Consider the following 17,683-nt stretch of genomic DNA (forward strand, 5'->3'; position numbering starts at 1 on the left):
TTGGGTAATTTTTTATTTGAAAAAGGTAAGCATTTCACCACAATCTCACCTGATGGTAAGTGCCGATACAGACTAGGATAGAACATGCTTAACCTTATGACATTTGAACTATGTAACGCTCAGTAATTCTGAGACCTGCTTCTAAATGTCAAGAGTATGAGTTTATGTTATGAACTGACCTGCGTTCCCCCGGTTCCTCCGGCTTGCCGTTGCCCTTCAGCCTCGCCAGCCAAGCGGACAGCTGAGAGAAGTGGAGCTGCGAGCGGACCGCATTGAGGAGCCACTGAGATGTTATAAACGCCGGGCTTTCGTGGGACCTGCAGATTATGGAAAATTTAAATTAATACGTGGGTAATAAAGTCATCCTACTTTAACTAGTACAAATACAAATACAAATATCTTTATTTCGCTTTAAAATGTGGTACAAAAAGATGTTATAAAAGTATATCGTGGTCACACACATTCCACCAAAAGCTGGCATGCAAAACTATTCTAGAAAATACCTAAATATAAAAAGAAGCATGCAACGGTACGTACTTAGAGTACTTAAATCTAACAATCTAGTGCACTTATATCTAGCGTATTATTAAAATGTCAAAATTACAATTAAATGACTAATGTCATAACTACAATACAGATTCAATAACTAATTTCTTATATCATAAAATGTCAAGTTTGATGTCTAAAGTAATCAAAATATTCTTCAACAGAGTAAAAACATTCTTGAATGAGCCAGTTCTTAAGTTTACGTTTAAATAAACTGATAGGCAAATCTTTAATGTCATCATGTAGTAGTTCTTTCTTTCTCTCTCTCTTGTAGAGTTACACGAGTGTTGTGGACCCTACACGCTTACATAAGGATTCGTCCTTATGAGCACTGGAAACCTTACTCACCAACACTACCGACAGGCATACAACATGACAATGACAACACTATGTACAGACAGCAGCAATAGTTGCTAAGCGAGCGAGGTGTCAAAATTACCTTGACGCCATAGACCTAGGATTCGCTCACGCTTGACAGACAACTTAAGTGTGCGAAAAGGAAGCCATCACGTATATGAACATCCCATGAGTGCGAAAGAGTCAGACTACCAATGAGAAAACGCAACCACTTTTGAGTTTGACGACGGCCGCGGACGGCCAAGAGCGTATCACGGTATTTTTCAAATTGAAAAATATACACGGATTAGGACGAAAAGTATTAAATAAAGTAATTCAGTGAAGATGGTGTCTTGTAGTGTGCCGGATTGCAGTGTCACAGGTCCAAATAATCCAAGCAAATACTCATTTCAGAGGATTTATGATATTCCGAGCGATATTTTGTCAAATTAACAGCGTAAAAAGTGTAAGAAGCCGGTTTATACAGTTCATTATAAGTTTTTCTTCCGTTCCGCGCTAATATTTTATCATATTTTGTGTAAAAACATAAACTGTTAGTTTACGCTAGGGCTTGACAAAATGTTCATATGACAGTATCGATAACTTGTCGGTATATTAATAGATATGTAATTATTTCTTCACAAGACATCATTAAGATATTATATTTTATAACCGACTTCAAATAATAACGATTGTTATACTTTTTTGAAGGTGTTCATGTTTAGCGTGTCATGATAACTTCACTTTCCAACACAGTAAGAGTTACATTAAGATAAGTCTGCAACGATTTTTATGGCAAACGCAGTGCAAGTGTTATTTATACGTCATAATGTCATAGAATTTTAGTGTTTAAAATAACACATTTGAAAAAGTAGTCGATAAAGCAATCAAACATCGACAGATTATTAATATGTTGTAACATGACATCACTATTTTTGATCTCACATAGACAATTTACGCACACACTTGCATTTCATTTTTGGTCACACTTTTGAAGATTGACAGTTGTTCTTTGTCATCTAAATTCTATGCTTGACGCGCTCTAGTCGCGTCAAGATCATGTTATTTTTATTTTAGTGCTGCTAACTGTACCTACACAGTAAGAAGCAGTATGATAGATAAATAAATTGAAATAATAAATATATAACATACTTGGTGACGAGCTTTGGTTGAGAGTTGGTTGTTTGTCGAATGGGTCGTATACTACTCGTAAGCGGCTGATCGCCTGGTAGCAGTGTTGCCAACTTGGCATAAATGATGCCAGATCTGGCATATTTTCACTAGCTTTGGCACCAAAATTTTCCATTTAGCATCTGGCATATTTTTTAGCATAATTTAGTCTAAGCCAAATTTGCATCAACTTGGCAGCAAGAATATGCGCCATCGCCTTATTTGGTTCATATTTTCATATGAATTTTGACTTTTGTGGACGGATGGACGTCAACGGACTATATCAAGTTGGTCAAGCAGATCTTGTCAGTAGAGAAAGGCGGTAAATTTTAAAAAAGTATGTGTTTTAAGTGTCAAATTTCGAGTGATATTTTTGCATTTTTTTAGCGTAGGTCTTTCAAAAATCTTTGGCATAATTTTGGCATAATCTAGACATTAGTCTAGCATTTTTTCAAAATCCGAGTTGGCATCACTGCCTGGTAGCAGTCTATCCAAGCAGTGTGTGCTGTTAAATAATAAGGATAGCCACCATGTCGGATGGCGATTATTGATGCGCCAACGGTGTCCTAAGACCCTCGACCAATATCTAAAGATACTCTCGATAGCTGGTTGGATCACGGGTCAGATGCAAAAGGCGGTTCCTTCTGCGGCCCTGACCACCGGTGCCTGACGGCACCCTAAGATTAGGTTTGTATGAGAAATAAAGATATAGCATACTTGGTGACGAGCGCGCGCATGCTCCATCGCTCAAGGAGTAACTATGAAGAGTCCTCTTCTACGCGGCTGATCGCCTGGTAGCGGTGTATCCAAGCAGTGTGTTAAGCTGTTAAATAATAAAGATAGCCGCTATGTGGGATGTTGATTCGGCGATCATTGAATGTCAAACCGAAGAGCCTCGCAAATATCTAAAGATACTCTCGATAGCTGGTTGGATCAAGGGTCAAATTCCGGCGGTTCCTCTCTCTGCGGCCCGGACCACCGGTGGCTGACGGCACTCTAGATTAGGTTTGTATGAGAAATAAAGATATAGCATACTTGGTGACGAGCGCGCGCATGCTCCATCGCTCGAGGAGTAACGCGCGCTGTTGGTTGTGCTGTTTGTCGAATGAGGAGTCCTCTTCTACGCGGCTGATCGCCTGGTAGCAGTCGGGGCAGTCTGGGGCCAGAAGCACCTGGAAAAACAGTACAAAATAAATTAGGCCACAGTAACTGGCCTTGTAAAGGGGCCCACTGATTAACAGTCCGCCGGACGGTATCGGCCTATCGGTTAGAATTAGAACAAAATTTTGTCAGTTCCGAACAACTGACAGGCCGATACCGTCCGGCGGACTGTTAATCAGTGGGCCCTTAAGCTTTAAGATCTCGCTCGAGCTATTTTGAAAATTTTCAAAAAATTCGAAATCGGCAAAAATCCATATTTTTATCGAACACCACAGCCAAGCCACATATTTTGACTAAGGTGTAGAGTTTGTACAATACCAGGTCATCATCTTCCTCGTGCATTTTGCCACGGCTCATGGGAGCCCGGGGTCCGCTACAACTAATCCCAGGAATTGACGTAGGCACTAGTTTTCACAAAAGCGACTACCATCTGACCTTCCACCCCAGAGGGTAAACTAGGCCTTATTAGGATTAGTCCGGTTTCCTCACGATATTTTCGTTCACCGAAAAGTGACTGGAAAATATCAAATAATATTTCGTACATAAGTTCCGAAAAAGTCATTGTTACGAGCCGGAGTTTGAACCTACGACCTCCGGATTGCAAGTCGCATGTAAGTAATATGTTTATGCATAAGCAATAAATCGTATATTAGAAGCACTTTTATACACTATAAGTACTTTGATTTCGTTACAATCGTATGAAAATTCCGTGCAATAATGTTCATATATTTACCAGCCAATTTAATGCGTGTTAATTGCGTAAATTGTCAGTAGGTAAAACTAGATGGCATACCATCGCCCATACTGTTAACTGACAGTTCGTAAACCTTATTACAAAAGGCATAAGGTCCACCGATGGACAGTTAAGTGTTACTGTGTGCACGAGCATGCGCTGTGTAAAAATGTAAGTATCCGGCATGTTATTGTGAGGGTATAAAAAGTTCACTTTCACTACGTAAGTTGATGACAGGCTTGGCTTGACTACAATTCTGATGGAACAGAATATCGTATGTAACGTATATGAACAGATATTACTTGGTTAACAGTTCCACAGGGCGTGCACGTGGTCGTTGAGACGCCTTGACGTTGTGTTTGTCTTCTGGTGCGGTGTCAGTCTACTAGGAGTGTAGTGCGGTACCAACCTCGATGCAGATCGGTATCTGGTCGTTCCACAGGGCGTGCACGTGGTCGTTGAGACGCCTTGACGTCGTGTTTGTCTTCTGGTGCGGTGTCAGTCTACTAGGAGTGTAGTGCGGTACCAACCTCGATGCAGATCGGTATCTGGTCGTTCCACAGGGCGTGCACGTGGTCATTGAGAGACGCCTTGACGCCGTGTTTGTATCCTGGTCCGATGTCAGTCTACTAGGAGTGTAGTGCGGTACCAACCTCGATGCAGATCGGTATCTGGTCGTTCCACAGAGCGTGCACGTGGTCGTTGAGAGACGCCTCGACGCCGGGCTTTGGCTCGTCCTTTTCGGGTTTCGGCTGTGTCACCACCTGGAAACAACAATGGCAAATTTCGTTTAACCAGTATGTTGATTCATAGTTTGGAGTCCATTCACAGGTTTCGGTGTTCTAGTGTCACGCCATAAATCAATTCAACAAAGGTGCATTCTTGAAACATGAAAGGAGCTTCTAACACTCTTGGTTTGAAAGACAATAACATACCTAGATGCCGAGCCAAGATGACACTCGTTTGCAGAAAACTGCGGGCGCGGATGATGCACAGCTCCAGACCTGCAGACCTGTACATACCGGCTGGCTGGTGGAAGGGCTGGCCGCGAGCAGCTTGGCAAGCAGCAGGCGGTCGTGAGGCGCGCGGGGGGTGGGGTTGGGGCAGCGGGCGCAGCATCTCCAGGATCTTCAGACAGACAACATACCTGCTGGCTGGTGGAAGGGCTGGCCGCCAGCAGCTTGGCGTGCAGCAGGCGGTCGTGGGGCGCGCGGGGGGTGGGGGTGGGGCTGCTCCAGGGTCTTCAGACAGACAACATACCTGCTGGCTGGTGGAAGGGCTGGCCGCCAGCAGCTTGGCGTGCAGCAGGCGGTCGTGGGGCGCGCGGGGGGTGGGGGTGGGGCTGCTCCAGGGTCTTCAGACAGACAACATACCTGCTGGCTGGTGGAAGGGCTGGCCGCCAGCAGCTTGGCGTGCAGCAGGCGGTCGTGGGGCGCGCGGGGGGTGGGGGTGGGGCTGCTCCAGGGTCTTCAGACAGACAACATACCTGCTGGCTGGTGGAAGGGCTGGCCGCCAGCAGCTTGGCGTGCAGCAGGCGGTCGTGCGGCGCGCGGGGGGTGGGGGTGGGGCTGCGGGCGCGGATGATGAGGCGCCCCAGCTCCAGGAGCAGGTTGGGCCCGGTGGCCGGCGGTGCCGGCGGCGTCTCGCTACTGTGCATCTGGAAATACAATGTTCAGCTTTAGATAGTGTTTTTTACACACATAGTAAAATAATAAGGTGTATGTGGAGAAGACCGTCTGCAAGCTATTTCGTCGCTTTTAACTCTTTCCTTAATTTCAGCCTACATACGTCCCACTGTTAGGCACAGGCCTCTCATGCGCGAGAGGGCTTGGGCTATAGTCGCCACGCTAGCCCAATGCGGATTAGGGACTTCACATACAGCTTTGAATTTCTTCGCAGATGTATGCAGGTTTCCTCACGATGTTTTCCTTCACCGAAATAATTTAATATAAGTTTATATCAATTGAACCCCCAACCTCCGGATAGAAAGTCGGACGTCATATCCACTCGGCCACCACCGCTTATTCACATATACTCCTCTTATAAATAGAAGGTCAGTAAAGCAGAAGGAACGAAGCTTTCTGACTGGGTCTGAGCGAAGTACGTATTTTGATATGAGGTCTTGCTAGCAAATTTTAAAGGGACTTCCCTACATCGCCCTTAATAATAATTATAGACTCATTAAAAAAATCCAAGTAATTTCATACCAGTTACAACCATAATCAAACCTATTTTACCTAATTATGTACGGTCAGCAGCAGAAGTTGCTAAGCGGGCGAGGTATTCAAAATGATCTTGACGCGACTTTATTATTAAGTGAATAAGAGCGTGTCAAGGTAATTTTGAACACCACGCCCGCTTAGCAACTTCTGCTGCTGACTGTACATATCGGTCTATTTTAGAACCCCCCCTCCTCATCCCCCTATTCTAGGTATAAACCACCAACGGATTATGTTACTTCATCCTTTGAAAGACTAGTCAAAGGCTGATAAGTTTCGACAAACATCGTTATAGGTCAATAGGTCTCCGCTAGGTTTCTAGGTCGCTAGCGGCCACTAGTAGTTGCTTGAGCGAGAACAAACCAGCATAACGGGGCCCCGAGGTGCGCAAACACTGAGAAAGAAATAGGGTCACTTTTTTATGCCTAGTTGGTAGCAAACAAGCATACAGCCCGCCTGATTTTAAAGGGATACATGATACATTGTTGCATAGGATACGTGAATTTTATGTGGCTTTCTGAATCAAAAATGTTAATATCTGGGAGACCGAGCTTTGCTCGGAAAACATATGAAAACTGAAAAATGCGCGTTTTCCCAGAGATAAGACCTAGCTAGATCGATTTATCGCCCCCGAAAACAATGTGAAAGATGTAGGGCATACTGGGAGTACTGGGACACAAGCAAGCATACAGTCCGACTGATTGTAAGGGCACAAAATAAATAATATTACATACTACTACAGAAAGGACACTTCATACGAAACCGAAGTTTGACAGCGATTCAAGGTCGAATTATGCTGTCCCTTTCTAATTTATGGCACTATCCCTTTCGGATATTTAGTGTTGTCAAAATTCAAGTCATTATCTAATATCTTTGGTCGTGCACGCAAAAGGACGTCAAGGGGTGCCAACCCTAATAATTGCTCGGAGCAATGCTGAGCCGAACGGAGCCGAGTTTGCCCGAAGGGCGAAGTGTCCCCCCTCAACCTCACAAAATTTTAACTGTCTAGCTATCACGGTTTATGAAGTACATCCTGGTGACCGACAGACAGACGGACAGCGGAGTCTTAGTAATAAGGTTCCGTTGTTACGCTTTGGGTACGGCACCCTAAAAAATAGTTAACTCTGAAAGTTATAATCACACACCTGCGGGCGCAGCACGGTTCCATTTTTATCGACTATCACTATGCGCGTCCCTTTCGCACTAACATACTGGTTAGAACGTGACAGGCATGGTGACAAGGGATAAAAACGCGACCGTGCTACGCCGCCTGAACTAGGAACATAGTGCAAGCGACAGCTGCATAAATCGATACATCATTGGACAAAAGAAAATGTATCCAGGTCACATTCTGTGACCTTCATGCCTTTATATAGTAAGTGGGTAATAGAAATCGTGGTATATATGTCGGCGGCCGATCGTAAGATCAGGCATATCGTGAAATTCCTAGCCATATCGTGAAACGTGAAAATCTTTGACTCATTCCCTTAGTCGACGGAGCTACGCGGGGCTCCTATTTCTGGGCAGTTTGCCCTTCGGGCATCTAAAGCAACCTAACGATTCTATCCTGCCTATCTATTGGCTTAATGTGACTATCGTCAAAACATTATACAGGAACATTACGATCTGCCTGATCTTAAGATCGGCCGCCGACATATATAGGCGTGGCTCACTCCGCTATTTCGTCGCTTTGCAACAGGTAGCTACAAGTACATCCGTCACACACCAATTTTGGTGGCTAGCCATAAGCCGCGCGTGGCGCTGTCGCCACCTAGCGGTTATATCTGTCCAGATCGTAACAGACGCGTTTTGTTAGAGTGAATCTTCTGTACCTAGTACTATTATTTATTCTGTGGTACAGTCAGCCAAGAAAGTGGTCTATCACTTTTCGACTCTATCTTCAGATAGATAGAGTCGAAAAGTGGTAGACCAGTTTCTTGGCTGACCGTAAAGATTCAATGGTGGGAGGTAATTCGCATTTTGTATAAGTAAAAGCGTGATCCGACTGATGTAAAAAATCGTTTTGGACTATTGTGTTTCTTTGTGTGAATGGATAATATATTTTAATCCTACTTTCACCCTATATACAAAGAAAGGATAGTAATGTTTTATAATATTAATATGTGTTTGCATGTATACCTATATCTTTGCCTTTAACCGAGCCATTCTTGTTTAATAATATTTATTTATATCGGGGATCTCTGAAACGGCTAACGATTTCGATGAAATTTGCTATATCGGGGTAGTAAATGTACATTAGAGAGTGTCTATGTCAAAATGACATTATTTTCACATAGGTACATTAGGTACCTAGATAGATTAAGTTAGATAATATAGGTATAATAGGTTAGGTCGTAAGAAATATACCCTTATGTAATCCTTGTCAGCGAAACGAATCGATTGCTGCTACCTCATTCATCAAAATCGGTGTAGTAGTTTTTTTGAATACTTTTAAGATAGAATACGCGAAACAAACTTATCCACAAAAAAAGAATGCCGCAGCATACTAGAAAAAAAAAACAAATTAACATAATTATTTTCCCAATAAAATGTATCACAATGGCCGACACGTGATAATTTAGGGTTCAGTGCGCTGACCCCTGACAGGAAACATGGTAATAGGTAATCTTATATAAAACTAGCACAGGTTACTGTTTTGACTAAAGTTTGTCTTATCTTATCAAATTGGTAACATAGTAAAATTCAGACTATTCAGAGACGAGTAAATAAATCATATTAATATAATATACCTACTCAAGTGAGCATGCAGACAAAAATGCCTGTATGACATACAATTGTTATTCTAAAAATTGCAAAATAGGTCTCAAAAGTGGGGGGGGACTTTAAAAATCATTAACTATTACTTATGAAAGCAGAAGAATATAAATGATCGTATTAGAATCATAACTGTTATATATTTGCCGTGACTCATTTTTAAAACGTGTTTTTCAATAAAAAGACACATCAAGATTGTTTACCTTATTTATAATGCTACAAAAAACAAACTATAGCGAAGCAAAGTTGCACATACATACTTTGCTTCGCTATAGTTCCGTTGTTCCGTTTTCGTGCTTTCTTCTGGATGGGACTATACTTTTGAATTTTTTTAAAGAAAAGAGCCGTGCCTACTTCTAGGTTGTGTGTCTGATAGTGTGCACATATAAAACACACAAAGTCGATGGTTTGCATAGATAAATGTTGGCCACCTTGAAATATGATTACGCCATTTTTAATCACATTAACTACGGGGCTAAATAATTCACTTCAACGAACGTAAACAAAATTAATTTCTGTTAAAGCTGTTAATTATTCCAGTAAATAAAAAGCTATTTAAATGGCTATTGTCTGACTCACTGAAATGTAGTAGTAAAACAAAAGTGACCAACTTTTATGAAATTATGAATGACGTAATAAATAACATGCATTGCGTGTGCTTTCAAAATCGTTGCAGACTTATCTTGGTCTACTAAATCTAACATAGTCAACGAACACTTAAATATCAGTGCAATTATTAAAATACTCTTTGAGTAGGGATTTTAAATCCTTTGGTATCCTGATCATGGATCAAAAACGGTGCATACTCGTACTTTAAAGTCCGAGAGTCAAATGTAAAACGTGATACGTATTCAATTTCAAAAAATCCGCCATATTTTTTTTAATGTTTCATACTTATACGTCCAGTTTAATTGAATTTAAATCGACTGAATATAACGCGTGCAAAACCTCACATGCAGGTTACCGATCCTTTAAAACCCATTTAATTTGTTATTTTAGGAATAACACACAAAGTGTATTTGTATAACCCATTTCAAGGAATTTAACCGAGTCTATTTGCGTCCCGCTGCGCTTATCTCCCCCCTTCCCCCTTCTAAATATAAGACAATGGCTGCCGTTTCGCGAGTAAGTGGGAATTTTCACTTCCGCGTTAATGAAGGTTGCAGATTTCTCGTTTTACTTTGGCTATTGATGTTATCATGGATTTAACGGCATGTGATGATGAATATGTGTTAATAGGAACGAGTATTGTAGTTAATATTTGGTCATAGAAAATACAGAAAAAAAACCGGCCAAGTGCGAGTGAGACTCGCGCACGAAGGCTTCCGTACCATTACGCAAAAAACGGCAAAAAAATTACGTTTGTTGTATGGGAGCCACTTAAATATATTTTTTTTAAATTTTAGTATTTGTTGTTAAAGCGGCATCAAAAATACATCATCTGTGAAAATTTCAACTGTCAAGAGATACAGCCTGGTGACGGACAGGCGGACAGTGGAGTCTTAGTAATAGTAGTCCCTTTGGGTACGGAACCCTAAAAAACAACAAAAAGGTTACTAAAAACTGTAAAAGAAAGAAACAAAGAAATCTTTGAGAAGTTTGTGAGGTTATGTGCTAGCTATATAATAACTCGTTAAGTATGTATTATTTATGTAAAATTTACATATAAAAACTTAAAATGTAATAAGGTGAACGTAATACCTTATGGCATTCTCTAATAGTCGACCCATTTTACGTAGCCCCTGATCTTTCCCCCAATATCTCATTTTAAAGGTTAGTAGGTCACGGGGTCAAGAACAAGCCCTACAAAATGTTGTAATAACCAAGCTTCCAAATTAAAATTTGATTGAAATATAAATGAAGGAGGCTTCCAATTTCTCTATCCGTTTTCAATAACGGAACCTTTTGAAGGAATTAATTACTTTGTTAGAACATGAAAACACTTCAAATGACTTTGAAGAGTTCTTTTAAATATTATTCGGACAAAAATCACAAGATCAATGAAAATAGGTGTTTTTGTATGTTTCCTTTGTTACATGCTTTGTAGGTATACTTATAGTTATTGGTAGGAATATTTGTTAAGTAACCCGCGCGTTGTAGATTGAGTTTATAGTTTATAGTACTAGTCCCAATTGTTAAAACAGCAGACCTTTATTTTTGAAAATTTGTAACAGATTCGTAGGTATCTGTTAAAGATAACACCATATGTAACTTAGGGTGATATTTTTTTAACTATATTGCACATACAAAAAGTACAACAGGCGAACTTAATGCCGCTATAGGCATTCTCTACCAGTCAACCATAGGGCGAAACAGAAAAGCGTCCATGTGGGTGCAATGAGAAATACACAGAAAAATAAACGTATTTTTAAGCGAAAAATATTTTCATTTAACCTATCCCTATCCAATTTCTTTTGTGTATTGCGTCTCACATTTTGTGTATTGCGTCTCACATTTTGTGTATTGCGTCTCACGTTTTGACAAAGAAACACCCTTAGCTACAAGCTACAACCAGCAGGTTTCGCTAAGTGAGACTTGTGATCAAAATGCACTCATTTCGATCCAATCAAATCAAATTTGAGTTCAAATAATTTAGAACATCTCGCTTACCTACTCTTACAACTGTTTCCTTTTCCCACGTAACCATTGAACCTGAATTCCTCAAGAAAGAACAAAGAGTTCGTCAGGGCGCGGCCGGCCCTTGACACGCTGCACCCCGGTCGACCCAATTCCGTGACCTACTTCTGGGGCCGAATGCAACCCGCCCCAGTTCACCCTGCGGTCGGGATGGCTCGTGAATTTTGTAGCGGGCCAAAATTGGTTGTATTTTAATTTTTAAACACTCGAAGAGCGTTTGCTTCTATTTAACTTTGCCCTGTTAAGTTTGTATGTTAGTGTGGGTCAAATCATTGAGCTAAATTTGACCCTCTTGCCGATTTCTGATTCAGCTGAAATTTAGCATACCCTCTTCTACATTCAGCGATTTTAAATACCGCTACCGCATTTAATCACTCGAAAAATGCAATATCAACAGAAATGAGTTAGAAGAGAATCAACTGCATTTCAAAGGTCTCCCATTACAAAGTCACCCGTCATCTAAGTTTAGCTTCACAAAATGTCTGGTCCACTAATACACGTGAGTGTACCCTAATTTGGCAGTTCCATCGTGTTGCCACGGCCGTGACGACTGAAATAGACTGCGCAGCTCTTCGCATCTTCCTGAGCGCATTTATCATAACAACCAGTATAGTGACTTACAAACTACACTGGACTCTTTCGTGTAAAAGACTCGAGCCTTTGATGGCCTTTAAGCGTTGTCAGACCTAACTTTAGCCTGACATAATCCCTGGTTCACTAATACACGCGTGTTTGCCTTAATTTGGCAGTTCCATCGTGTTGCCACGGCCGTGACGACCGAAATCGTCTATTTCGCGCAGCTCTTCGCATCTTCCTGAGCGCATCTATTATAACAAAAACTTATCGCTGGAAAGATATCTCTTCTAGACAACCTTTAAGGGTTTAAGGCTTTTCAGTCCTAATTATAACCCAAAACCGATTTATTTGAAAATGTGCTATTACGTGTGATATTAAACTCTAAGCGCATGACGTCAGCGCGATGAAGCATGAAGCCCTGCATGCATATGCATAAATTCCGGCATGTATGCGTGCATGACAATTCGGCGTTAATGTTTAGCATGCTATACCACATCGTGTGTGACTTCCTGATACGATAAAAGTGTAATTATAGTATATTTAACTGTGTGATGACGAATAGCAGAAATTAGATATTTAGTGTGCATTTTAAGCATGCTTTGCAGCTGAAATCTGAAATATAATTTACAGTACATATGGTCCTATTTTTCCGCACTAGTGCGTAAAATAGCACTTTTCGTGCGATGTCAAAAGTTTAAAGGGCCATATGTACTGTAAAACCTTGTACGATACACGTGCGAATAGGTAATTCGCAACTCGTGTCGATTTAAAACACTCCCTTCGGTCGTGTTTTAATTTATCGCCACTCGTTTCGAATTTCCTCTTTTTCGCACTTGTATCGTAAATAACTATTTTGTTTATTGTAAATAAACTACCTAAATTCAATAAATAAAAATAATAAATGTTAATAAGACATAACCCTAATCTAAGACTTAAGATAAATATAGAGATTAATAATGTTAATAAATATTATGGGACAATCTTACACAAATTGACCTAGTCCAAATTCAAAGTCGTATGTATTTGTCAATATACATACGCTATAACCAAAAAGAATAGATAGTATAGAGGGGTCCTGTCATAGTAAATTTTGTAGTCACAGTAAATTTACTGCCATCTATCGACACACGACTAAAACTCAAAACGAAAACGTATAAAATTATCAAATAAATGTATGTATATGGATAAATGATTTTATTATTTTTATATCATTTTGATCCATGTTCATTCACTGATATCCATGTGTTAAAATTGTTAAATATGAAACGGCGTCGTCACGCCATCTAGCCGAGCATAGGCTAAAGGTGTGTGTGCCATCTATCCGAGAATGACTTTCTCTTGATTTCCGAGGCACGTTTTTACCTTAAACTTTATTCATCTTATACGAAGTTACATATGTCTTTGCTATAACTATAAGTGTTTCCGAAATATATATAATTGTTTTAACTTGACCTCGAATGTTGAAATAAGTCTAAGAAAAATCTTACCAATCCCCGCACTAAAAGCAGAAAATGGCTTAATTAACTCACTTTAATTTCCTTCGTTTTTTCACCACACTTCAACACGAACAATGAACACGTAACCGTAATCGAAGACACCCACGCTACAACTTTCTTTTCTTTAGATCTGTCCTGTTGTATGGCAATACAAACACTAAACTAAATATCCAATAATGTAGTGAAAATGTTTCTTTCACATTTAAGCCCTTTTTCATTAATTGGAGGTTCATTAAGTAATGACTTCTGTTAAAGTTGTTAAACTATTATTAACACGCCTTAAAAACTAATTAAGAACCTCACGAACGTAGCCGCCGCCATACAATCGAAATTACGCTCTTATTTCAAAAAGAAACACTAATTTGTCAGTTTTGCTTGTGGATAGAATTCGCTTAACTTCAAACTCGGGTAAATCCATTCGTCCCTCTCAGCAAATATCTATTACCAAAATCACATAATCGGACGGATGGATTTACCCGAGTTTGAAGTTAAGCGACTCGTATAGGAGTTCAAAGTTTATATAGCTCTTTAATTTTATGTTTAGCCCAATTAACTAATTACTCGACATCATTCCTTAATAGGACCCGGGTATGTCCTTAAACCACGTCCAAGACCACCGGTGGACGAGCAGCGGCGTCCCTCAAATTCGGTGTACTCGTGGACATCTTATGGCTGAGACGATGATGATGATGATGATTCCTTAATGACGGAGCCACGCTGTTACGTCGTCGCCCAAATCTAATGTTTAATTTGTCTTTGGTTTTTATTTGTAGTTTCTTTGTACTTATTGTATTTTATTTTGTAGTTTCACAGTGCCTTGGTTTTACTGTAATGCTGTATTACTTATTTGACTAATAAATAATAATAAATAAATAATTCCTTAATGACACCGTATTTAATGTATCAATATGGTTCTATTGTGAGGATCTGTATTCCAAAAAATTTAAAACATAATGGATTTAACCACTTGTATGAAAAACTACCGTTCATATACCTTTAATTGACCTAAGTAGCTCAAGTCGTAACCTAGAGCATGTACTTAATTTAGTTCCGCTATGAAACACGCATGCGCGTCCCGTAAGCGTTCAATCTAGCGTAAAAAATACAAAGTGCACAACAATATTACGTGCCTACGTGGTTCCATGCCTAAAAGGGATCCTTCTCTGATGGAAAGCCACAATTGGTATTTTGTTATGAAACTTCGTTCAAAAGTGCATACTTGCACCGCGGTTAAATAATGAGATTTTTGTATTTTTTATTTTTATTTTCGATACAAGTTTGTCAAATTGTTCGACTTATCCGAACCCTGTATACAACAACATAGGCATTATACGGTTGTCGCTCGCACTATATCCTCGGTAACTGCCATCGGAAACGAATACAGGTATTGGCAGAGATCCAAACTACGTATTGAAGGTTTAATATGTACTTGGTATATTGTAAGACATATAAAAGAGTTTATGGACCGGGCGTAACAGCCGTAAGTGGTTGGAAAATCTATTTCAATCAGAATTTATGCGCATTAAGGCTCACTTGCACCATTCCACTAACCCGGGGTTAACCGGTTAAACCTGGAGTTACCATGGTTACCAGTACAATTTGACACTGGGTCAACGGTTTAACCGGTTAACCCCAAGTTAGTGGGATGGTGCAAGTGGCCCTAAGTAAGTAAGTAAGTAAGTATGAGTTTTAGAATGTCAGTTAAATATAATTCCACAAAGTATAAAATATTATGTTTTCTTCCAAAATCATTCCACAATACTAATAATCATGTAATGTATCATGGGCATTTAGTAATATTGGAATAAGTTTCAGTATACATTTGGCAAATTGAAAAAATATATTATTAGACGAATTTAGAAATTGACAATTTATGTGTTTTGAATCATTTCTGTTTAATTTAGTAGCAATTAATTAAGTCTTAAAATCCTATTTAAACAAAAACGAGGTTAATTTCTTTTTTAACATAACAAAGACGAACTGTGTCAAACCCCTAAGTACCAGGAGATAATAAATCTAAATCAGTTTAATTTCAACACGTGCATAGAGTGCTTAATATCCTTATACCCGTCTCTTTCTAACTCGGGCATTATCGGTATTGCGCACTCGCTTCATCACGGGTGAGTTGACTGACCAAAGATTAGACGAAATTTAGTTTACAGTATATGCAGATTTGTAGCATGAATTTTTATTATCTGTTGACAACTGTGCCAAAAAATTTTTTTTGAGAAAATGACTAAAATTATTTTGTTGTAAATAACGGTTAATCTTAATTGGTTAAGGATGTTATAAATGAAGTAATAAGTATTTACACTATGTATTTATTTACAAATCAATAGTTTTGTTTTTACATCATCAGCCTAACAGATAGGAAGGCTTAGCAATAAAAGCATGATAAATTGTAATCATAAGATAACGTAGATATGTATTTATAAAGAACAGCTGTTGTCATACGGTCATATATTTTATTTTGTAAAATGATACAGATAGTTTTTATATACAGTAGTGTGACTACTTAAAAAAAACATAAAATAATTTGATTTGTTCTGGGTTCGATTCGCACGTCGTTCCGACGTGCAAGCGGGATGCCGGTCAAACTTCTTCGGAGCGACGTGCTGCGAATCGGACGCAGTGTGCCATGCCCCTAATCGCACAGCTCTGAATCTAGTTAAGTGTATAAACACCTAATGCGACGCCTAACGTATGGCACTAATGCCATATAGTCAGACCGTAAAAAGTATGCAGCGATTTTGATACCCCACGCAGTGCAAGTGTCATTTTAAACGTCAAACTTCTATGAAATTATGACGTATACATAACACTTACACTGCGTGGGCTATCAAATCCGCTGCAGACTTTGTTTGGTGCGACTTTAGCTTTTTTTATATAAAAACGTTTATATACATAATAGATATACACGGAAGTACAGTCAAGGAATTTAAATTCCGACCCATTTCGTACTTTGTCACAGTGACAATCAATATGAAAGCCGCTAGAGAACTCATACGGTTGTCACTGTGACAAAGTACGAAATGGGTCGGAATTTAAATTCCTTCGACTGTATTACAGTCACTGTACAAACACTACACTAAATTAATAACTATCTAAAATAGGCCCTTAAGGAATTGTACCAAGGATGCTGGCGGCATTTCCTCGATGTATCGCAATGCTGATACGTTGTGCGAGGAAGCCACCAGTTACGTCAACCAAGCTTCTTTTAATATTTCGATTCCAACAGTACGGTTACCATCAGTTTGTCACTGACATAAACGCCGTCGAGAACGTAATTTACTTTCTATACATCTCGCTCGCACTCGCATATTAGTGCAAACGGGATGTATAGAAAGTAAATTACGTTCTCGACGGCGTTTATGTCAGTGACAAACTGATGGTAACCGTACAGGTTGCATACGTTGAACTACAATTGGTTCGCGTGTACATAAATGACCTATAAAATAAACACGATAAGATACGACCGCAAGGCCGGCGATATGTTATCGGTGCACCGTATCAGCTGTGAAAACACAGACCGATTGGCACCGATACCGTGTATTTTGGTGCCAATTCCGGGTCCTATTGCTGCCCTGCTAAGCTAAAAAGGAGTATTTTACAATGTTAATCTGAAAGTTCCATTTTGACGTTCATTTGTTTTATGAGATACCGCCTTTTATTTGCTTACGCTACGTCTTACGTAGGCGACCAACGCGCGAACGCGGCGCGGCGCGGCGCGGCGAAAGCGGCCGCCGCCGCGCCGCGCCGCGCCGCGCCGCCTGACATTCGCGTGCAAATCGCGCCGCACCGCGTTCGCAACGAGATCGCTTACGTAGGACACTTCTATGGGCATCAAATGATTGATTTCGCCGCGCCGCGCCGCGCCGCGTTCGCGCGTTGTTCGCCTACGTAAGACGTAGCGTAAGATGGGCAGATTGACTTAACTGATTGACCGAGCGAGCACGAAGCGTCTTTCTGCCCGATTTGAACTTTAAGATACGTCAATTAATAGATCTATAAATGATATGGACCTGTTAGTATCT

General features: G+C 40.1%; 1 protein-coding gene across 4 annotated transcripts in view; it reads right to left on the reverse strand.

Moving 5' to 3' along the window:
* The window catches only part of LOC134676997 (uncharacterized), a 95,955-nt gene that overhangs the window by 5,864 nt on the left and 72,408 nt on the right, over positions 1-17,683 (reverse strand). For 2 of the 4 annotated variants that reach the window (XM_063535371.1, XM_063535372.1), the window contains exons 2-5: positions 5,433-5,603; positions 4,600-4,710; positions 3,088-3,224; positions 180-317 (exon numbers count right to left, since the gene is read on the reverse strand). In XM_063535371.1, the coding sequence (XP_063391441.1) occupies positions 180-317; positions 3,088-3,224; positions 4,600-4,710; positions 5,433-5,603 (557 nt within the window). Of the gene's footprint in view, positions 1-179; positions 318-2,769; positions 2,807-3,087; positions 3,225-4,476; positions 4,711-5,432; positions 5,604-17,683 lie in introns of those variants that run through there. The other 2 variants (XM_063535373.1, XM_063535375.1) reach the window with 2 other exon arrangements.

Source organism: Cydia fagiglandana, chromosome 25 (assembly GCF_963556715.1).
Source record: "Cydia fagiglandana chromosome 25, ilCydFagi1.1, whole genome shotgun sequence".
NCBI classification, from domain to species: Eukaryota; Metazoa; Arthropoda; class Insecta; order Lepidoptera; family Tortricidae; genus Cydia; species Cydia fagiglandana.